Source organism: Arvicanthis niloticus, chromosome 16 (genome assembly GCF_011762505.2).
Source record: "Arvicanthis niloticus isolate mArvNil1 chromosome 16, mArvNil1.pat.X, whole genome shotgun sequence".
NCBI classification, from domain to species: domain Eukaryota; kingdom Metazoa; phylum Chordata; class Mammalia; order Rodentia; family Muridae; genus Arvicanthis; species Arvicanthis niloticus.
Window position 1 is genome coordinate 20,650,975 of NC_047673.1, and position 23,976 is coordinate 20,674,950.

At 38.9% G+C, this 23,976-nt stretch overlaps 1 protein-coding gene across 8 annotated transcripts in view; it reads right to left on the reverse strand.

Annotated features, from left to right (window-relative positions):
* The window catches only part of Unc5d (unc-5 netrin receptor D), a 506,034-nt gene that overhangs the window by 175,988 nt on the left and 306,070 nt on the right, over positions 1-23,976 (reverse strand). For all 8 annotated transcript variants that reach the window (XM_076913983.1, XM_076913981.1, XM_076913982.1 and 5 more), the window contains exon 4: positions 11,590-11,693. In XM_076913983.1, coding sequence (XP_076770098.1) covers positions 11,590-11,693 — 104 coding nt within the window. The remainder of the gene's footprint in view (positions 1-11,589; positions 11,694-23,976) is intronic.

The window sequence follows — 23,976 nt, forward strand, 5'->3', positions numbered from 1 at the left end:
TATTCTGTTGCTTATATTCATGATTCAAAGTCTAATCCCATTGGTAATTATTGCCACACTTTGATGGCACTGGAATGTGCACTGTACTGAGACTGTAGGGATGTCGGAGCAGGGTTATTTAGTGTCAAAGATGGACATGGAGCTGGCTTTAATAGCAATTCAAACAGCCCATAACCAACCAGTCAGTACAATGATATTCTTTAAAGCTACGCAGAAGGAAAGCAAGTGTCTGCTAAATTATCATAATGAAGGTGCGGAACTATGTCTCCATCCTAGGTCTTCTTACACACTTTAGCAGCAATAAACAAGTCTTTAAATCTTGAATTATGCAGAAGTTAGAGCAGCCCAGGAGGCCTCCCCACACACAGCTCCACATCTGTAACTCAACTGTAAAGTTCTACTTAAATTTAAAATTTTATTATTATATGTACAATTTGGCAGTAATTCATCTGTTTGGCTACGTTTGTTTTATCTACTGAGTGGGTGGTTTGGGGTTATTGAAAACAGTGATTTTTACTTCCTGTCCCCGTGGATATTACTTTGAGGAACTATGACACACTGTGATTAAAAAATTATATACAATGGTTAAAAATATAATGAAAAAAGTATTTAAATCAATATGTTATAAAAACACATAGAGGAAAGCAGAAAAAGCTTAAGTGGGTCATACCAGTTAAATTACATATTTCTATGAATGTTCAATCAGGGTGTTATATGAATTGAAACTATCCTCCAAATGATGATTCGGTGAAGGCTTGATTGACAGAATATTTAGAGATGAGAAGCTGGGATAGTGATTATATTCAGACATACTACTCTATTGGATGGATTAACACACTGTCTGATTAGGCACTGAGGAGACTCTCATGAGGCTGTGGAAACTCAGGAAACTGGCATCTGACTGGAGGAAAGGAGTCACTTGAAGCATGCCTCTGAAGTTGTCTTCCAAGTCTCTGCTTCACAGCCACCACAAGTGAGCAGCCTCTTCTACAACACATTCCAGCTGCCGTGCTGTTCTGCTTCTCTATAGCATCATGTCCAGGAAGCCAGCAGACAGCTGACTGCAGCTTCTATATCTAGGAGCCAAAGTCAAGAGAAACCTTATCTGCTTTTATGTCATGGTTCTGTTCCAGATCCACCCAGAGCTGACTTGGTTGAGCCGAGAAGAACTAAGAGGCTGGTAGGTAAGGACCCATCTGAGACTATGTAAATCAGATTTGGACAGGATGACAAGGGAAGAAACAGGACACACACATAGGGACAGCAACATAAGAAAGAAGGATGCACATGGGAACAAAGAAGGCCAGTTGGATAGATTGGCTATGGCATTGGCAGAGCTCAAGGCAAGGGATGCAAGGCAAGGCAAGATATCTTTGGCTTCACTCCTTGCCTATGACAACTGTCATTCCAAGGACAACGTTTAAGTAAGTTCTTCTCTCCCAGGAATCTGACAAGAAGCTAAAGGAAAATAGCTACAAACCAGCAAGGTTCCCGTACCTAGTGTTTTCTTCAGCAAGGGAAGAAAGCTTCAGAGTTCAGGATGAAGAAGTCAGTGCAGCAACAAGTGCAGTTTGCATGAGTATTTGTCTAAGACTGAGGGTACGAGAACTGCAGACATTCATTCTTTAAATAAGTTATATTAACCTCATGTTCCCATCTCTCTTAGAACAGCATTCTTTTTTTTTTTTTTTCCGGGAATGTTTTCAGAGGACTAATTTCCTCTCACTTAATTACCAGTATTTAACCAATTCAACACCCTCCCTCCTTTAAAGTCCATTAGGTTTCTATTACAGTATTATACATTCTAATCCAATGTGGGTTTCTGCAAAAGTCCTCATTGTCAGTCTCCTCAAAGCAAAGTTTATCTGGACTATTAGACATTCCTTGTGCTTTGGCTGCACCAAATTAGATTAATTATTTATACCTGAGGCTCACTGCTTCTGAATGTGGGCACCTCGCTTCACATTTCTCTATTCAATTATTAAGAGCCTTATTTTTTAAATAAAATCCTCATTTCACAGTCTGTTTGATAGAGGTTAAACACAATAGTCTACTGACTCTTGTCTTGAAAAGCCCAATATCATAGGTTCTCTTTTGGGTTTTATGCTAGTGAGCAAATTAGTAACAAAGGGACCTTTCATTCAGAATGTTCTCACAGGAGAAGAGCAAGGGGATCCTCACTTGCAAACCACTGGGTGGCCAATCTGAGCAGAATTATCAAGGCAATGGGAAGCCACAGATGATACACAGTTATTCACAGTTATGCATCAGAAGTAATGAGAAATAAGAAAGTGGGTACTTCGAGTTTGCAGTATCTAAGCCTCTAATTTTATAACAAAACAAGAGATAGGCAACAATTTTGATTCCTTTGATCCCAGAAACTTGTGTTTGTCAAAAAGTCTTTCTGATAGCATCCTGAAAATAATACAGCCTGGCACACATGGTGACGTGGTCAGGTTCTTTGCTCTGCTTGTCAACTCTTTTCTGGAAAGGACTTTACTTAACAATATTAGTCCTGCCCCGGACCTTCATGAGCAGTAAAGAGCCAGGCTAGGGTGTTACACAGAGGCAATAAGCAATCATCTCATGGGATAGGTATAACTGGTAACAACAAGCAGTTTGAGTACATGGCATATATCACAACCAGGAGACTCAGAAGAAATGCATTTGTCTACCTGCATGAAAACCTGGACATGTTGACCATATTCTCCAGAGGAGAAGTCTACCCACTTGTAAATTCTCCTTCTCATCCTCTAAAGAATACCAGATTGAGAGCTACTACCAAAGCAAATGTAAGAGCCACTTCCTTGAGTTTATTTCAAGTAAGGGAAACTTAATATGAAATTCCCAAACACTAGCAAAACGTGGCAAAGAGCCAAGAAAATGGTGCTTAATAAGACTTCATAAGCCATTCGTGACTCCTAGAAAGACAGTTAGAAGACAATTTCCTTTCTTTAACCTCTTTTCACCTCATCAGCCCTTAATCTGATGTCTAACACCTGCATAGCTCAAGAGGGCTTTGTCAAGCGGAAGTGGTTCATTATGTTCCTGACGATCAGTTAATGGCTGACCCAGCTTTGTGCTGGGCCCAAAGAAGAGATACCCCTCTTCAATGCTGCAATGATGTCAAGCCCTCAACAAGGCCCTCGACCTTGAGTTTTTCTAATTCCAATAATCATTTTTGACTCCTTGGAGAGATTAAAGAAACAAAAATATTTTCTGGCAGGTGGAGGCCCAGGGCTAGAATCTGTCTGTTGCTTAGCGTTAAGGCCTTAATTCTCAAAGACACTGAATTATTTTGAGCAGGCTGTTTACCTTGATGCGAGCAGAATTAGCCCTAGATACTAAGCCTTTATGGCAAGTTTTATTGTCCAAGGAAAATATAACCTGTTAAGATTTATAGGCTTTATTAACAGCAATAACCATTTTATAGCCAGCATCAGTAAATCAGGGTTTATTGAGAACTCTACAATTTTAATCTGTAGAAAACCATTAAAATGTCGGATTTTCATTGGACATAATTTCTAACTTTTATGAAAGATAGATTTTTCATTTAATTGGGCAGTATAAAAAAGTGCAGTGTGGGATAATGAATTGTTTTGAAAAGGGCAAATTGCTTTTTAGCGAGACAACAAGTGTCCAACACTAAAGTTGCTATCTTTAGTTACAACTGTCCCAAGGTTAAGGTTAAGAGTAATTGTAGTGTCACGAGTGTTCGAACACAACCAGCAATTAGGATAAAATCTTGAACTCTAGGAAGGCTCCAGTTCTTATCCATTCACTTCTCAGGTATTTGGTAAGAACTATATGCATGGTCAGTGTGATAATTTTATGCAAGCCTGGTCTAAGGAAGTCTGGTGCTAACAGTGAAGAATCTTTGAAAAAGGTTTACGAACAGTGCCATCCCTAATACATCACAGGAGGAGGGGCAGGAAACAAGGTGGCCTTATCACTAGGCATTTAATTCCTCCATAGGCAACATAACAAAAGAAGGAAGGCAGAAGCCTTTCAAAGTGTCCTTTCATTGGGAAATGCCAAGTCTCCCTCATGCTTGACACTCAGAACAGTATATTGCAAGTGACTGCAGCTTTAATCTAGCTCCCCGATGACAGTAGGCCTCTATTTCTCTTTCTGCGATTCAAAGATTCATTAATTTTTAAAAGCAAATGAAGAAGGATTGGGGAGACAGATTGCTAGGGAAAGTAATTGCCATGGAATTATGAGGATCTGAGTTTGAACCACATAACTCAATGGAAAGTTGCGGGAGGTGGGGAGGAAGAAGGGACACCTGGGTGTGGTAAACAACACACTTGTAATTCCAGATTTTATGGAGGTAGAGACAGGCAGATCTATGGAGCTTGCTGGTCATCCAGCCTACTCAGGCCAGCATCAGGCCAGAGACAGATCCTAGCTCAAAAATAAACTGGACAGTGCCTGAGAGACCACATCCCAAGATTGACCCCTGGCCTCCACATGCACATGTATAGACATTTGCATAAACACACGAGCATACAAAATGAATAAATAATAAAATAATAGAGGAAGAACCATAAAATTCAATAATGCCTGACATTAATAATTAGTATTAGAAACGACACTAAATATTTTACACCCCTTCAGAAAACCTATAATGAAATATTATTTCCATTTTCCAGTGAGGGAACTGAAGTTGTAGGTAGGTGGTGACCTATCATAACAGTTGGTCAACATGAGAGAAATGAGTAAGCATTGGATGTCAAGGACCATGCTGTCTCATATTGCTGTACCATCCTGAGAATCTTTAGTCTGTCCAACTATTTCCATAGGTCATTTATGAACACAAGGGTAATAACTTTCTAATCCAAACATCATAGTGTGCCCTTAATGCAAACCTGAGTCCTTTCTGACAACTCCTTCTGCCAAGGATAAGACTAAACAGGAAAAAAAACAAAACAAAACAAAACAAAACAAAACAAAACAACAAGCAATGACTACAGAAGTTACTGGACCCATTCTTCTTCTCCTTCAAAGCCTATTCCAGTTAACCATGGGCATCCAATTCCTTTCTACAGCCTATTGGAGAATCTCCCAGTCTTCTCACAGAGGAAGGCTCTCTGGGCCTCAGATCCAAAGCCTCCATCTCTCTGCACTCTGTCCCTTGTTTTACTGCTGGGTTACTGTTTCAGAGACTCAGCCTGCACAGTAGATATAAGGTTATGAATAGAATGTCCAGAAACAAAGTAGGCAGATCTGCCCTCACTGATCCAGGGCTCTCAAGCTTGAGAAAGGCTTAGGGAACCTCCTAACTACATGGCCTCAACAAACACACACACACACACACACACAGAGAGAGAGAGAGAGAGAGAGAGAGAGAGAGAGAGAGAGAGAGAGAGAGACCCAGAAAAATAGAAAAATGAGCCAAAACAAGTACAGAAAGGATAGAAAGGATAAGTCGGCTCTGAACTTTCAGGTTAGTTTCAAGTCTTGACTACTAATCTGAAAGATCTAACCCAGTTATGCTATGACAGTTTTGAAAATGCTGTACCCTTTTAGTAATTCCTAATCTTTTCTGAAGTTTAAACATATTGTTTGGTACAAGTGAGTGCCCTATAAATGGTGGCTTTATATTCTTATACAAGTCACACATTTTCATCAAATGAGTTGATTTCCAAGACTTTCTTACAGAAAAAGGTCATTGTATTAATTATAGGTCTTCTGCAAACAAGACATAGTCATGCCCTGAAAGTGACTTGCAGAGCATCCAGTGGAAGACTGCCCAGTCTACTGTGGTAAAAATCCAGTGTCCCTAACATCATATTTCCCTTCAGTAAAGACATCACATGCCCTTCAGCTGGGACTGGACAGAAACCAAGTGGTGGTACATGGTAGAACATGCCCTGCTGTGGATAGATATTGTGGTGGTTTGAGTAAGAATGGCTCCCAGGGGCTCATAGATTTGAATACTTGGTCACTAGGGAACAATAATATTTAAAAGGATTAGGAGGTGTGGCCTTGTTGCAGGAAGTGTGTTACTAGGAGTGGGATTTGAGGTTTTAAAAGGCCCATTCCAAGCCCAGAGTCTCTCTCCTCCTGCTGTGTGTGGACATAGAACTCTCAGTTACTTCTCTAGCACGTCTGTTTAGATGCCACCATGCTCACCAACACCATGACAATGAACTTAAACCTCCGACACTAAGGAAGAAACAATTAAATATGTTTCTTTTGTAATAATTGTGATTATGATGTCTCTGCACAGCCATAGAACACTGACTGAGACAAAAACCTATGACAATATTTCACACTGACAATCATGTGACAGACCAGTTTCCAAATACTGTACCCAGCTACTGACATACTGTAGAGTTAGCTACCATAGGACCATCACTTTATATATATATATATATATATATATATATATATATATATATATATATATATATTTTTTATATATAGTCAATAAGTATATTCTCTGCTCTGAGGACCACACAACAGATAATGATATAGATGTTCATCCCGAAAGACCACAGCAAGACAGTATATAGACAGTCACTTTTCTTTCTCCTTTTCTAGTCTGTCTTCTCCCATTCTCTCTTCTTTCGAAAGAAGAATACAGACATATAAGACAATAACCTCTATCTGTGCTACTAGTTAAAGTCGAAGAGCCATGTGTGCTGGTGCTCACAATCCTGCAATAGACATTTCATAATAGGTCAAGTGTGATGTCTCCCTGCATGAAGGTCATGGTAGAAACGGTCTGGACCGTGCAGCAGTTCATTTACTCACAATGCAACAAAACCTTTCCCATAGCCACATCCAATACAAAACCAAGGTCTAGCCCCTTTCAACCTACAATCTATCTGTAATCATCCTCCAGTTCCAACTGGTTCTTGAAACAAACCTGTAGTTTTAGCCGGCTTAACTAGGAAAAATACTTTATGAACCATCTATTATTCAAACAGAAAATGAGGAGTATACTGGGCTGAATTGTGATTCCATTCCTTTCTTTATTTGGAAGTTGGGTCTTCACAAATGTTTGTAATGCATAAAATTAACGTAAGGCTATAGTGGATTGGGATAGAACATAATCCACTGGGTACTGGTTTTTATAGACATGGGAGTATTTAGATCCTCATTAATACAGAAAGGAAGTCATATGTAAGCAGAGGCAGAGATTGAAGAGATGTATTTACAGGCCAAAAACCAAACCAAACCTAAAAGAACAAAATAGAATAACAACAACAAACAAAAAACCACAACAAAACAAACAAAAAACATGGCCTATTTGCAAACAATAGGAGTTATAAGACAAGCTTAGGACTAATCTTTTTTTTTTCTTTTTCTTTTTTTTTTTTTTTTTTTTGCATTCACAGGAGAAACTGACCTGCCAACACATGGACTTCCAACTGCTGCTTCTAGAACTATGAGAGACAAAAAATATATTTGTCATTTTAAGCTTTCTGTGTTGTGGTTCTTTGTGACAGAAATTTTGGGAAATGAATTAAGGAAAAAAATGCCCCCCCCCTTTTATATACTGGAATAGTGACAGTGAAGAAGGTACATACTGTACAACAACAAACTACATATTCATCCTTCTTAACTCTACAAATTATCTGTTTCCATTGCTATTAAATAGCCCTGCTCTGCTCATTTGGGTTACAGCTGAAAAGCATCATCAGGAACAAATGAAGGGAGAAAATGGACTGAACCAATGGACAGGAGGTTAGGTAAGGAGGATGGAGGGGTATCCTTTTGCTTTCTCTTAGAATCCAGCCTGCTGCACCAGAACCCCCCAACAAGAATGCACAGAATCAGAGCTTTCACTGTCTAGGAATGTGATATGTGAAAATGCATGTGTGCACACACACAGCCAGCTGTATTTTGCTTTGTGCCATTTGTTACTTTATCTGGTTATGAACGTTATGGTTCCCTTTATTTTTTCTCATTTAATCTTTTAATCTATACCTTCAAAATAGAGATAGGGAGTGTCCAGGTCATTTGTTAGTACCTAGTACTGAACAAAAAAGAAACAAACAACAAATATATTCACTAGTCCTATAGAATTTCTCCCCACAAGTCTGACAGACCCTCCAATACTCAAAGGCAGGGAGCTATGTTCACTGATATTCAGTAAATATTGAACATGTTGGTGTGAGAACAGCTTTTTGGATTTTATAGATTAACTTCTTCCTTGACAAATAAAGTATGTGTGTGTGAACACATGTGAGGGCACATGTGTGCATGCACACGCACTGTGTATCTTAGTTTGGGTTTCTATTCATGCAATGAAACACATTGACCAAAATACGAGTTGTCAGGGGAAAGGGTTTATTAGGCTTACACTTCCAGAACACTGTTTATCATTGAAGTAAGTCAAGACAAGAACTCAACCAGGGCAGGAACCTGGAGGCAGGAGCTGATGCAGAGGCCATGGAGGGGTGCTACTTACTGACTTGCTCCTCATGGCTTGCTCAGCCTGGATTCTATAAGAATCCAGGATCACTAGCCCAGGGATGGCACCACCCACCATGGACAGCACCCTTCCACATCAATCACTAATTTAAAAAATTCCCTACACATGGAGGTATTTTCTCAACTGAAGTTCCTTCCTTTCAGATAACTTTAGTTTGTGTGTCAAGCTGACATAAGACACATCAGCACACTGTGTGTGTGTGTGTGTATATAGCATGTTGTTTTGAAATGCGTATCTATAATGAAATGCCTAAACCAAGATAGTATATCCACTAACTTATATATTTATCATGTTCTTATGAGAACAATTAAGGTCTATTCTATCAACTTATAAGAACAGAATTATTTATCTAACTGTGGAAGTGATATTACATAACTGATTGCCTGAATCTATTCTTCTCTTATGAAATTCTGTATCCTTTGGCCATTACACAAAAATCTTGATAGCCACTACTGTTCTGTGAATTTATACTCTCAATCTCTATAGCAAAGTAAGATCATATGGTACCTCATCATCCTATTCCTTGTTCACTTTATGTGACATGATGCTACAGAGGTTTGCATATCTTGTTAGAAATGGAAATGCATCTTTTCTAAATGTTAACTAATATTGATGTTGCTTTATATAAACCATGTCATTTTCTAATCATCTGTTGACATACACAGGTTGATTCCAGACATTGGTGACTGACTAGGGGTTCAAGAAATGAAGAGAGCCTCGTAGGGAGATGTATGCTCCATAGTGGAGTTCTGGGTCACAGAGTCATCCTGTATTTTGTTTTGGAGCAACCTCTTTATTGTTTCCCTTGTAACTGGACTAAATTTCCCTCCCTACCACCAGTAGGCAATGAATCTACCTCCTCCATCTTTGCTACCATTCTTACCTTTCTTCCTTTTGATAATAGTCACAAGAGTACCATTTCATTTTCTGGTGATACAGAGATGGGTAGCATGCACAAAAGCTCTCCTTACACAAATTAAAGTCCAATAGGACAACAGAAAACAAGCAAGGCCAATACAATAGGAGTGACAAGAGATAAGGAAAGGGCTAAAAGGAGGTTAAGATGTGTAAGTGTTGGGCAGACATGTTGCAATGTGTCCCCAGCTAGCTTCATAAGTAGATGACAATCTAAGTAAGCCCTAAAGGAAGAACAGCAGAGATTGTCACTGCTGAATTCAGCATGTGCAAAGGACCCAAGACTGAAGCATTACTGTTTCACTTGGGAAAGAGGGAGGAAGAAGCTGTCATTGCAGTGTTGTAGGCACAAAATTGGAGAAATGGTAACAGAAAGCCCAGCACAAACAGTACCCATTTCCCACAAGCACTCCAGAGACCCCTGGACGATTTGAAAGAGAGACAAGTATACAGCCGTGAGGCCTCTGTTAGTCCATTGATCTGAACATCGGTTTTCCTGCCTCTCAAAGGCCAAGGCTGTACCAGGGAAATAATTAGGCTTTCCCCTAGGTGTAAAAATTGACTCCTAGATTTCTCAATATACTCCGCCATGCACTGCATCCTGCAGGCAGATTGCTAACAGAGGACATGAGCCTCCTTCCGTCCTGTGGCCCACATCCTGTCTGGAGGGGCTGCAGAGGCTGCGTGGGTCTCTGCTGGACTATTTGTAAAGCAGGATTCCCAAGGTTGGCAAGGGTCTACAGAGAATGACGATATGCCAGGCTGACCCCTGGGAACACAGGAGGTCCTAAGCAAGATGACATAGTCTCCCATGAATGGAGTGCTCTGCTCAGGAGACAGAATGCATGCTTTGAGAAGGTTGGCAGAGATTAATACCTTTTTGTTCTACATTAAATACAAATTTAAAAATAAGCATTTTCATTGCTAATTATTTCATATCATGCATGGTGTGCTCACTTCAATTTTCAAGTATGTTTATTTCATTTCTGGGAACCATCTGAGCCTGAGTAGAATCCACCCAGCATGATTTCTACCTAAATATGCAAGTGTGTGTGTGTTTGTGTACACATGTATATGTGCTATGTGTTTGTGTATGTGCATGTGTGTGTGTGTATGTCTGAGTGTGTGCATGCATTTTGTATGTGTACACATATGCATGTGTGTGCGTGTACATGTGCTGTGTGTTTGTGTGTGTATGTGTGTATGTGTGAATGTATGAGTGTGTGTATGTGTTTGTGTGTGTTTGTGTGTGTGTGTGTGTGTGTGTGTGTGTAGGGGGGATGTATTCATTCCCCTCTATTTCTTTGTTCTTTCCCACTACAAATCATACATGCTGTCATATTAGCAAAAACAGGTAACAAATATTTCAGATTTACTTTTTCTTTGTTTCCTTTTCTGGAGTCTTTCTACTTCTGACTGAACAACCTATCGTTTTCTAGCGTTAATGGAGAAAACCCATGGCTGAAACAGTTACTGCTAAACAAGTGATAATGTTGCACAGTTATTTTTTTTTTTTTTTTTTTATGTTTCTAAACTAAAGCCTGCATTCTCTTGTTAGCTTTGTTCCCAGTCATTATATCATTAGTCAACAGACCATGTTTAATGTGTAGGTCAAGGATTCAGAAAGCCTCTTCTGTGACCATAAGGCACTACTAGTCACACTTAAAGTTTCACAGTGTATGCTGAGAGTTCTAGGAAACACATCTGGAGTCCAAAACTATGGTGACTCTGGATTCCAGATGCCACAAAGTGGCTGCAGTGCACGACATAATCCTGGCGCCAGCACAGAGATGGTAACATACCAAATGTTCAGAAGGTGCTTGGACTTTGAGCAGAGAAAGGATGAACAGTGGCCAACCATCCTCTCCTCAGACACATTTCCATGCAGCTTTGCTTGTTAATGCTCAAATGTGATCCACAGTCACTATCCAAAGCTGGGTGACCTGACAGAAGATAGGGCAGATGATACCAACATGACACCAGCGTTCATCCTCAGTGTCAAGGATGGTCCATCTAGACTGCCTAGCAAAACTGTGTGAGAATCAAAATGTTGACCAGAGGCAGGTTTAATCCTCAGCTTTCCTCTTCATGATTTCTTCATCATGTCTTATAAAGGAAACCAGACAGCAAGAATGCCAGGCCTATGCTAATTCTCCCCTCTTAGCCATATGAGTTTCTGTCTCACTAAGGACAGGCCTGGCTCGGGACAGTGGATCTCATCTTACCTCTGCTGCGGGGACTCCCTCTGGCGGGCGGCAATGCAGTACAATCATGCCTTCAATAGGAACCTCCCTGCCTTGTGGATCTTGTTCAAAGTTTTTCCGTAAATCTGCAAAGAAGCACAAGATATGTGTATGCTACATTGAGATAGAACTGGCATTACTCCCATGTGGCCCCAATTCAATAAAACAGCGAGCTTCATGTCAAAAGTTAGGTACACACATATATGTCACTTTCTGACACTCCAGAGTACTACTTTTCCAAGACTCATAAATGCACCTGAAATATACCTTAGCAAAATGGTTCTTAACACTTTATATTAATATGAAGGAAGAAAAACTACTAGGAGCCAAGAAAAAAAAAATCCTCATAATTTCATGAGTGTGTGCCAGTATTATCTGCTTGGCATCTGATGAAATACTTGGCCTAATAAATTACCATCCGCAGCCATTATGAAGTTGAGATGCACATGAATTTTTTTGTTGTTCACTGAAGAATACATTATTAATCTGTAACCTCTGTCATTCCCTTAACCCTCTGGGGAGCTGGAAAAGACAGTAATAGAGTGAGATCACCTATTAGTCTTTTTATTTGTAACCAGGGAGAAGGGGCCATAGCTAGTCACAAGAGAATCCATAACCTATCCAACCGGATATATAATTAAGCAATGCAAGGCCCTCTAGTCAGGCAGCCATGTGGGGTATGTGGGTAGTGCCCTTCACACAGGGCTCCAGGCACTTTGCAAACAAGCCGCCCTATTAACCTTTTACACATAGAGAGGTGACACTTGTGGAGGTTAATTGGCTTGCGAGTGGTCACAATTGCATCAGTGCCACCGAGAGGGGAAATCCATTCTGCTTCCTGACACTTAGCCTGACTGCCAACCAGCCCAGATATCTCTGGGAAGTTCTACAGGGAGAGAGCCAGCTTCATTTGCATAGTTCTCTACACTACCTTTTTAAAGGGTAGGCAGCTGGCCTTGGCTCCTAGGGAAGTGTCAGGCCAACCCTTTGATGATCTTTCTGAATAAGGTAATTCTTGCTGTCACTTGGATGCACAGGACAGTCTAGCCAAGACAGGCTGTTTACAATTCTTCCACCATGAAAAGGATTTCTCTCCTCCCTCCCTGACAATGTATTTTTCTTCGAATTGAGGATCTCAAATTACAGGCTGTGGATTTATTGATTTAATTTTCTTCAGTGCTTACAATAACATGAAATATGTCCTCTGTAAAGAGCAGAGCTGCGGAATCAGTTACAACTTTATAAATTGTATAAATACATTAAACTTGCTTTTAGCAAGTCAAAAACACCCGATGAATAACTAGCGCAGCCATACGCATATTCACTCTTCCCTGACTGTTCTCTCTCCCAAAGACAACCAGCATCTGTGTGTTCAGGGGGCTTTGTTGTCCCCTGAGTTTAGTTGTAAACCTTCCTTCTATCCAAGGTCTTCAAATTGCTTAGTGGTTCAGAGTCGGAGACTCTGTTTGCTGCACAGTCCCACCACAGGTCATGTTCTGCTGACACTCTAGAGAGTTTTGAGCCAAAAGTTTCTCTCAGGAAAAGCCTCAGTACTCAGAACTATTTCAAAGCTCCTCTCTTGGAATCAAAATGAGTCAAGTAGCCAAGATGCGAGAGTACCGACGGGAGAGCTATGGTCTGGATGGCATGTTTACTGGGTTGTCTTCCTCATTGCTTCCTAGCTGCCTAGGTCAGTTTGTTTTCCAAGAGAAGTTGTATTCAGCGCTAGCAAATGAGCATCCGAATTTTGCTACCACTAAATACTCGGTGTTTTTAACCAAGTAAAATACAAATATATAAGAGTAGGAATTCTTCCGATTCTGCTTCCTGTCTTTGCCCAGTCCAAACGAATATGACTATAAATCATTAGTTATCCTTACTTTATACTAACTACATTAGTAGACAGAAAGAAAGCCCCAACAAGGTCCTTTTTCCTCCCTGCAAATACCCTATACTGACTCGGGATCTTGTTATTTCCTACAATCCAGGGATTTATAGAAATATCTAGGAAATGTCATAAGGAAGAATCAGATCCAAGGAAGGACCAAGCTACCCTGCTTCCCCATCCTACTGACACTTGGAATCACTAGGAGATTCCAATAGCACATCATCACTCCCCACTTTGCAAATAGAAAGAATAAGGACAGAAGCATTGGGGAAGGGCAGAGAAGGGCCATATAGCTGAATCTATCGGTAGTATAAGGTCAAGCCCCCAGATATCACTTCAAATGAGAAACCCCCTGACCATGGAATTTTGATTTATATAGTAGTATATAGATACTACTGATTTGATTTGATTTGATTTATATAGTAGTATATAGATCAAGCCCCCAGATATCACTTCAAATGAGAAACCCCCTGACCATGGAATTTTGATTTACTCTTAAGCTTAGTGCTTAAAAGGTCCTCTTAAGTAGGTTGCATCTGTGAATCTTAGAAAAGGGAGTCCACATACAAATTCCAGGTAGCTCCTGAACACACTAAAAATTAGAGCAATAGGCTCTTCAACATGGTGGCAAATGCCTCTTGTTCTAGCTATGACTCTCACCCTAGGCCATGCAAACTAATTGGGTTCTGAATCAATAATCTAAGCAACAGCAGTCTTTCTAGATCTAGAAATGATACACATACATATGCATACATATACAGGAACCTACATAACTTCTAATAATAAGTAGTCTATCTCCAGACACCAAAAATTAATTGCTTCACTACTAGTGAAACTATAGAACTAAAATGAACTGTTTTCTTCATGTTTGGTTCTACCCTAGGTCTCTAAACCATCCAGCTTTTTGATCCTGACCATCTAGATAGTTTTGGACATGGGTTCCCTCTCCTGGTGTGGGGCTTAGGTGAGATCAGTCATCGGTTGACCATGATATTCTACTACACTCCTAAGATGGGTGTCTTGCCCAGTGGTCATCAGAGAGGTTTCCTCCAGCAGCTGATAAGAGCAGATACAGAGACCCACAATCAAACATTAGATAGAGCTCTGGAAACTCCAGAGAAGAGGGGAAGATTCATTATAGGACCCAGAGAGGTTAGGGACACTTGGGGAACAAGGCACACACAACCAACTATGCATGGTTCATATGGGTTCACAGAGACTGAAGCAATGATGCTGGTGCCTGCATGGGAATGTGCTTAGTCCTCTGCAAACATGATGTGTTGTTTAGCTTGGGTTTTTTGTTGAATCGCTAACAATGGTGTTTGGGGTATTTCTGACTCATTTGCGTGCTCATGGGAAGTTTTTCCTCCTACTGGGGTACCTTGTCCAGCCTTGATATGAGGGTTACCATCTAGCATTATTGCATCTTGTTATGCTGAATTTGGTTGACATTACTAAGAAGCATGATCTTTTCTGAAGAAAATGGAGAGGCAATGGATCTGAGAGAGAGCAGGGGTAGGACTGGAACTGGTAGGAGGGAAAGAAGGGAGGCTGTGGTTGGGATGCATTGTATGAGAGAACAACACAGAAAACGAAAGCAAAATCTTCCTTTGATAAAATGGGAAACAAGGTTCATCGTTGAGAGTTTCTAATTCAAGTTCTGTGACATCAAAAGGAAGTGGAAATGGAGAAGTTGAAATAAGGCATAGTGGGTACGTGAGCAGTTGAAGTCAAGCAATTATGTTTGTATCTGAACATGACACCATGAGGTCATTCACTCAATATCTTAAACTCTTTTTGCCTTAGTCTCTGTATGATAATAATTTCTACTAGATGTAGCTTCTTATTTTTAAAGGCAGGGTCTCACTATTGCTGACTTGGCTGACCTGGAAATCTCTGTGTGGACCAGGATGACCTTGAACTCACAGAGACCCAGCTGCCTCTGCCACCCAAATTTGGAGACGAAAACTATGTGCAACCCCACCTGGCTACATAGAGCTTTTAATAAAGATTAATATTAATGTCCCCAAACTTTCCCAAGCACAATGGCTATATAACACCTTTAAGGTCTTATATATTACTACATCCTATGATAAAGTTACAATGATTAATATATGATGAATTTATCATAAATCAGATACAAATTAATTATAAACTGGAACATTTTTCAGAGATACTCAAATAAAAAGTATAATTTAATACATGATAAATTAAGTGGGAAAGGTATTAAAATGAGTCATTGCCCTTCTGGAAAAAAAAACAAAAAAGATCTATGCCTTGCTTTATACTAAAATAAATGCTGTAGTAATAAAAACATTTTAACAGGAAACCCCATTTATAATAAAATATCTAGAAAACCTTAAGAAGAGAGGTTTTGTTTTAGCTTGAAGAACAGGCTATTAAGAAAATGAGTGACAAGTATTATTTAGTTAAAAATAAACTTATTTTCTGTAAACTATTATAAACAAAATACTATGCAATTAATAGCCTTAATGTGTTAAAACAAACCTCTCATGAAACACCATAAAAATTATAAATACCGTGAGATAAAATGACAAAGAGGTTGGAAATCATTTACCATGGAAAAGACACAAATGGCTACAAATAAGAAATGGGGTAACAAGAGTTATTATAGAAACATTAACATAGCAAGTACTGACACATCTCTTTCCTTTCTTAAGTAAACCAGTTTTAATAATTCTTTCTTTTAAATGGCAATTCCCAGGGTTGAAAATGAAGTCAGGCTTGGATAGTCTTGAATATTATTAGAAGAAAACACAAGGTATATATGAAGAACAAGTTGGTAATGGATCAAATTGTTTTGCAACTCCAATTATATGGGAAATATCTGATAAAAATACATAATACATGGTGTATCATGGAATATATAATCTACCATGGAATATATAAAATACTGATGCATGCTATGACATAGGTACAATTTAAAGGCATAATTCATGTTAATTGAATATAGCCATTCTCCAAAGGCTGCCTATTGGATGATTCCATTTATATGAAACATTTGTAATGGGCGGTAATGCCAAACAGTGAGAAAATAGGTTAGTAATCATCTGGGGCTGAACTTGAGTGAAAGAAAAAGATGAACAATGACCTTGCAGTTAATATAAAAATATCTCAAAATTGCCCTAGATGATGGTTATAGATCTGTGGCTATGCTTACAAGTATTGATTTTTATATTCAAGAGAACTGAATCTACTGTGGATATTTCAGTAGCACTATAATTTTTAATGTTTCATTGATACACCTCTATAATTCTATAAGTACATCTAAGAAAATGATTAGAGAACTATATGAAAAATATGTACATAGGCTGCTAGTGTCTCAAACCCTTTTTGAACAGCAGGAAGCAACCTGAATATTTAATAATAGTATGCAGAAATGAAAGGCCAGAAAGTCATGGTGTTCATGTTATATACAATGAAATGCTAACCAAGATAGTATAGTATGAGAAATCTCAATAATATATATATATAATATTTAAATTATTATTTAATATTTTTTACTAAGAGATAATAAAACATGTATATATATAGATTTAATTATATGCATATATATATATATATACACACAGACATACCCATATATTTAATAATTCTATGCAGAAATGAAATACAAGAAAGTCATGATATTTAAGATTTAAGTTATATAGACAGAAATCCTAACCAAGATAGTGTACTATAAAAAAACCTTAATCATACATACACATATATAATTACATACATATATATTTATATATTTAAAAACAATCTCACTGCTTTCAGATTCCACATCCCTCATCTGTAATATATATACATTTATGTATATATATATATATATATATATATATATATATAGTCAGTCATATATATGATACACACACACACACACACACACACACACACATATATATATATATATATATATATATATATGTGATTAAAAATCACCCTGCAAATGTGTACTTGTTACAGAATATGCCTACTTCCATTTTACAGTACAGAAGTGAAAATTAACACTCTTTCTGAGTAGCCCTTCCCTCTGTATGATGTGAGTGTTCACAAAAACATAGCACAGCTGCTTTTATCCTCTCACTGTTGAACACAGGCTGGGCCCTGTCAAACAGTGAACATTCTTGACATATAGCATCCTAGCCCATATACTATACATGCTTTCCCTGGAAAAGTAGACTGTAAATTAGTAATTATCAGCTAGAATTATGAGCCAAGAGACAGAGGGAAAGGAAGCTCCTCCCTGAAATGCAGAAAAACTTATCTGAGTGCCTGGAGGAAAGTTGAAAGAAGAGTTATTCAAGCTGAAGTAGAAGATTTCACCATCTTAAATAATATGCCCTAGACTGATTTTCCAGTTTCTGATTCTTACTAATTTAAAGCATGTTCCTCTAGCGGTAGGGGGATGTCTGAATGATCACATGCATGGCCTTGCAAGTGCAAGGATCTGAGTTCTGAGCTACAGAACCCATAGGAAATGCCAGGGATGGTGGCACAGGCTTATGTTCCAGTGACAGTGAGGTGGGGGTAGAGACAGCAAACTATCTTACTCTATTTGGCAAAGTTTCAGTTCAGCTAGAGAGCCTGTCTCAAATGAAAGGTGCAAGGCACAGAAGGGACATTATCTGTTATCATTCTCTGACTTCTACATACAAGCATTCTTGCACCCACATATGTGTTGATGTGCACATACACACCAAACATGCATGCACACAGGCATACATGCAACACATGTCTATAGACACGGCACAACATACACATACAAACCTTACACATACCACAAACACTTCAACCCTCCCCACAATACTTTCCTCATTATTACCTTCCTTTTAGCACTATCTTCTCATTTCTTCTTTTCTTTATTTTATTGGATATTTTATTTATTTAATTTTAGATGTCATCCCCTTTCCCCATTTCCCCTTCCTACAACCACCTATCCCATCCCCCCTCCTCCTTTTTGCTTTTATACCATTTTAATTACATAAATGTATTAAGGTCAGTTCTAGGTTGAGGGTCTAGCAATACAATAGATGCAAATAGTCTAGAAACAAGCAAGACAATAAACACAAATAGTCAAAGAACAAGTAAGGCATAAACACAATTCTATGAACACTCCTGTGATAATGCATATTCCATGATGGCTAAGGAAGGCATTCTTGTAAGAATGACCTAAGACAGGCTGAGTCTTGTTAATTAAATAAAAAAGGGGGAGGGGTGGAAAGCCTTTGGGGCTGCTTGGCTAGAATCTGACATGGGCCAAGGACAAGGAAATGAGCTGCCTGGCAGGAATATCTTCTCATTTCTTGATTTTGAATCTCTAAACATCCTTTTTTTACTACCTCTCTCAATTCAGAGGGATACTCCTCTAATTGACATTTCTTCTATTGGTATTTATTGAAAGTAAAGCATGATTGAATTTCTACCCTTTGATCTTGTCATAGTTATGCATCAGATAACAATTATATTGTTCTACACAAAGGAAATTAACTGAATTCCATAGATGATACACAACATTAAATATTTCAGATGTGGTTAAAGAATATAAAACTTTTATCATCTGTAAATAGCAAATTGTTTGATACTACTCTCTCTGTTATAGGATAATCCCTAAAAGAAAATTATTCAGCATTTCAAACTTTAACCTCTCAATGATTATGGGTTTACTGATTACTTTAATTATATATACATTTGGCAAATTTTCTGGGGTGATCAGATACATTCATGCTCAAAAACATCAAACACCAATAAAAAATGATTCCACTACTTTTAGAGTCCCCATGCCTTGTCTGTACTGTATGTTGAGTCAGGATTATGGGCAGAAGCATTTTCTGTCTCATTTTATTGTGTCTAGGTTCACTCTTAACACATGTACCAAAGAAAGTTGCTAAAATTACATAGCCTTCAAAACTCAGTGAACTGTGAATTTAAGCGGGCCTCCAATTTTATTTTTGTTGTGGGACTGGGGATAAACTGTTCATCTGTTTGACATCCTTTCCCCCTAGCTCAAGTTTCTGAACACTTGTTCTCTAGTTGGTGGTACTGTCTTCAAAGGATTTTGGAGCTTTGGGGCATAGAACCTAAAGGTAGGGCTTAAGAGTTTTAGCTCAGGTGTCTCTTGCTGCCTGATCCCCAGAGACCATTGGGCCTCATCCACCTTCCCCACAGCTAAAATCCATCTATTTGTAGGCATTTTGTCCCAATAAGGAAGGTAATACACCCTGGTACCCAGAATGGCATATATAATCTCTTGATGAATATTTGCTGAATGAGAGGATGAATTAATTAAGTTACTTATGAGTTTCATTTCAGCTCATGTCACCTGAGGGCATTCTCAGGAGTGAAGACGAGCAAGAAAACATGGGCATATGTGATAAATGCAAGACTGTTACTGAAACGAGGTACTTATTCACTGTCTTTTTTCACATACGATCTGTGTGTGTATAAACTCTTATGCGTGCGTGACATCATCAATAAAACACAATTCACTCAATTTTATATTTCTGTAACTTTACCTGTCATTCAGCTTCCTTTTGTATTCCTACAGTAGAATGTCAACAACACTCAAGATGACTAGGAACAAAGTCGGGGGTAAGGAAGAGGAACACAAGGTGAGAAGGCCATGGTGCCTGGCTTGGTTATAAATCACACAATCAGCAACAAGTCTTCCAGCGACAGCAGCATCTGCCTTAAGTGGCATATCTTAGGCTGGGCCATAGGACACAACAGCCTCCCCTTCCTTACCCCGTGCCCTATTTGGTTTTTTTCTCATTTTCTTTTCATGCTACTATGTTAGAAAAGTCATTGTAGCATACAAAAATCAATAAAAATTCAATTCCGAATAATAGTTCTCTGCAGCTCAGCAACACCAGGGAGTTATCGGCTCATTCAATGTTCTGGCAGTTAATGCAATGAAATAAAAATAATTTACTCATTCAAACCAAATCAGCCAGTGAAAAATCATAGACATTTTTTAATAGTCATCGTCAAGGCCATTTGTTAAGATACAGGAGGATGACACAATGTCCCATTAGTTGTCCGACTACACTGGTTTCAAATCGGGTTTGAATCTTTCCTACTGTGTTTCTTCAGAAGGAACAACAAACCACATTTGTCATACATAAAAGGAATTTGTAACTCTGCCAAATGCAGGTCATTTGTTGTAATAAAAGGGCTGATTCAAACGCATAGCAGATGCCCAGAGAAAATGGAAGTCAGGGCCCAGTGCCTCTATTTGGTTCTGTCTCAGTCCTTGGGTCCTAAACAGTAATGGCCTGCGAAGCCAGTTACTGACTCCAGTTCCCCTGGGAAGCATATGAAAAGCATCCTGCCAGGTGATGGTATAGTATCTGAGCTTCTCTGGGCAGATTTGCTAAACTCCTTCTGCTTGGCTTCAGATTCTGATGATTTATACTGATGCCAGCTATTCCCACCACCCAGTTCATCTTTCTTGAGTCTTCCAGGTCTGAGTGTTACTGGGAATAGTAGTGGAACAACAACCGGTCATAAGACAGACTTCCACATGGAGATTCTTATATTCCAGCAACATAGGCAAGGTATTTACCCTGCTCTGACCTAAAATCCCTGAGTATTATAGCTCTAACTAACTCCTGCTAGAAAACCCTCTAGCAATAGTAGATTCTGCCACAGCGGAACCAACATGGTACTCTCCATGTGACTTCCTCCCTCAGAGCACAATCTGCTGTCTGTGCCTACTGACACCCTGTGATGTTTGGCTGATGGGTGGAGTCCTGGCACACAGAGGCTCCCTGAGGCAGATAGCATGATCATAAAATAACTTCAGGGCCATGAGATACTTTATACACTGTAATCCTTCTGGGAGAGGGTTGTCATTCATAAAATATTTTATAACTAGCATTCTCTGGTATTTCTCTCCCTACTATTGGCACAAATGATTAGGTAAGCAACAGCAGTATAGGAGAACATGGTCTCAATGATGGGGACATTGGTGGTGGCTAGAGACAGCTCGCAGGGCTGAGAAAGCACTCTGACAACTTAACTTGCCTTCTACTGCTGCTCCCAGCAAAGCATACTGCATTGTGTTTGACTTCTTTTGTTTACAAGGGCAAAACCAAAGAAATGCATTTAAAAGCCATCAAAACCTGAGAATAGGCTGATAATTGGGAAGCAAAAGTCTTAATTATGAACCCGAGACTGGAGGAATTCACAGGTGTCTTAAGCAGTGACTTCAATGAATGAATCAGTCTTAAGAGATCCATGTTTCAAGAAAGTTATAAAATGACCACACAAGGTGATAAAGAGATCCAGCATAACTCCACCCACGAGACTGCTACTGAATCTGTTCAGCACACACTCTGCATTTCTTGCTCTGCCTGACCCCAGCCAGTTTCCTTTCAGTATTCTGACAGGGTGAATTCAAATTTATTCTTGGCCATAGGTTCCTGCTTTTCGTTTCCCTTGTTGTTTTCTGTAGTTAGTTCCAATTATTTCTTTTTAGCATCAGATCATGCGCAGACAAGCAATAAACCACAGGGCCAGGGTCCTTTCTTCTTCATGAATGAGACGCCATGATGGTCAATGCACAGAGCTGCTTGCTAGATACATATTCTTGCTCCCGTGGGTAAATGTGGTATACATGTGGTACAGCATGACCAATATAAAGTAGAAACTACTTAGAACAACTTCCCCCGGGAAGGAGCTACAGGTAGGAGCATTACATAAAGAAAGTACACAGTTCAGGATTTCTTGTGTTTGCTTTGTCTCCAAGTGATAAGAGTAATTTCTGAGTCTTGAGTATATTGATTATTTGAATCAATATATGGAAGATAAGTGAGGTTTTACTGAATTATAATGAAGTGTTTAAATGATATTTGACAAAAAATATTATATGATATTCTTAAAAATTATTAGGTAAATTATACCATGGTTTTAAAATATCAAATAAGATAGGCATATAGTGATAGGATATATTATAACCTTATTTTTGTCATGATCCATGGCATGTTATAGGGAGAAAATACTTACAAATCCCATGTTCTGCATGTTAGTATGATTACTCTTTTTGGAGTGCTAATGGGAAAATGAGTTTTCGGTGAATACAGATAACCTCCAAAACAAATTACTTTTTGAAGAAAGAAGGAAAAAAAAAAACAGATACAGCAGCAAAATCGTCGACTTTTCTGTGCTGCTCAATTCCCAAGCAGTACACACAGAGTTCATCTTCCTCCTGTTAGAATTCCCAATGTAAAAGAGCTTTATTCACACCTGTAAGCACCAGCTTGCAGTTTGGCATCTTGATGAGCATTCCGATGCGCAATGAACTCTATGGTTGATGGAACCAAGTTTTAAGACCGACATAGATATGAAGAATCATCCCTGGCTTCCCTCTGTGACCTCCACAGCCCTGCACAGGAAATTAGAGGGCTATATGATCTCGCAATGTGTTTCAGAAGAAATGACCTAAAAATAACCTCAAGCATTCAATGCTCCCCACCTCATTATGATTCAGTACCATGACTGCAGAGAGAGGGAAGAGAAAAAAAGGAAGAAAGAGGCAAAAAGAAAAGCCAACCCTGCAGCAAGATGAAACAGAGCTGAACTGCAGTGTTAGATCTTTGAGTCTCCCCTCAGCCCATCTCCCTGAGGTCAAGAAGGTCAACTAGGACAACATGTGGCCAGTGCCATGAGTACAAAATCAATAGAAGAGCCACCAAATACCTAGTGACTCCTGGACCCCAAAGTCCATCTCTGTGAAAAGTAAACAAACAAATAAAAAAAAAATCAAAGAGATTTGCGTTCCTTAACTCTCTCCTACTGTACCATGGAGGATCCAAATAATAATTTAGGCCAAAACTTGTTATAACCAAATCTATAGTTGATGTTAAATATTATGAAGAGACATAGTCAATATTACTTATGAAATAAAGCTACAAAGAACCCAACCTAACTTGTTCTTGGGGAAACTTTCCAGAAATAGAGAATTTGGCTTTGAACCAGGATTGACTGGAAATTTGAGGAAGGAAAAACTCTGATATGGCAGCGACAGATTGAGAGGAATCACTTCATACAAAAGTAGGAGTAATTCTCAAGGAGTCAAGAGTAGGTCTGGAGAGTCACTTGAGAGAATTAAGCCGTGAGAAGACCATAATCTACTCCTTTACTTTTTTTCATTTGCCAAATTAAACAAAAGAAGTAAACTAATTCATTGAGAATTGTATAGATGTATTTGGATCACATTCCTTCTTACTCTTCCACTAACTTCTCTCAGATCTAACCCTCCACTCCTTTTTATCAATTTTATATTTGTTTATATTTTTAATAAGCTAGTGAGTCCAATTTGTGCTACCCATGTACTCATAAATGGGGACAATCCACTGGAGCATGGTGGACCACCCAGGGACCATGCTTTTAAAGAAAACTGACTCCCCCTTCCCCTAAAGCCATTAATTATCCACAACATCTCAGTTGGATGGAGACTAAGGAGCATTTCTGTA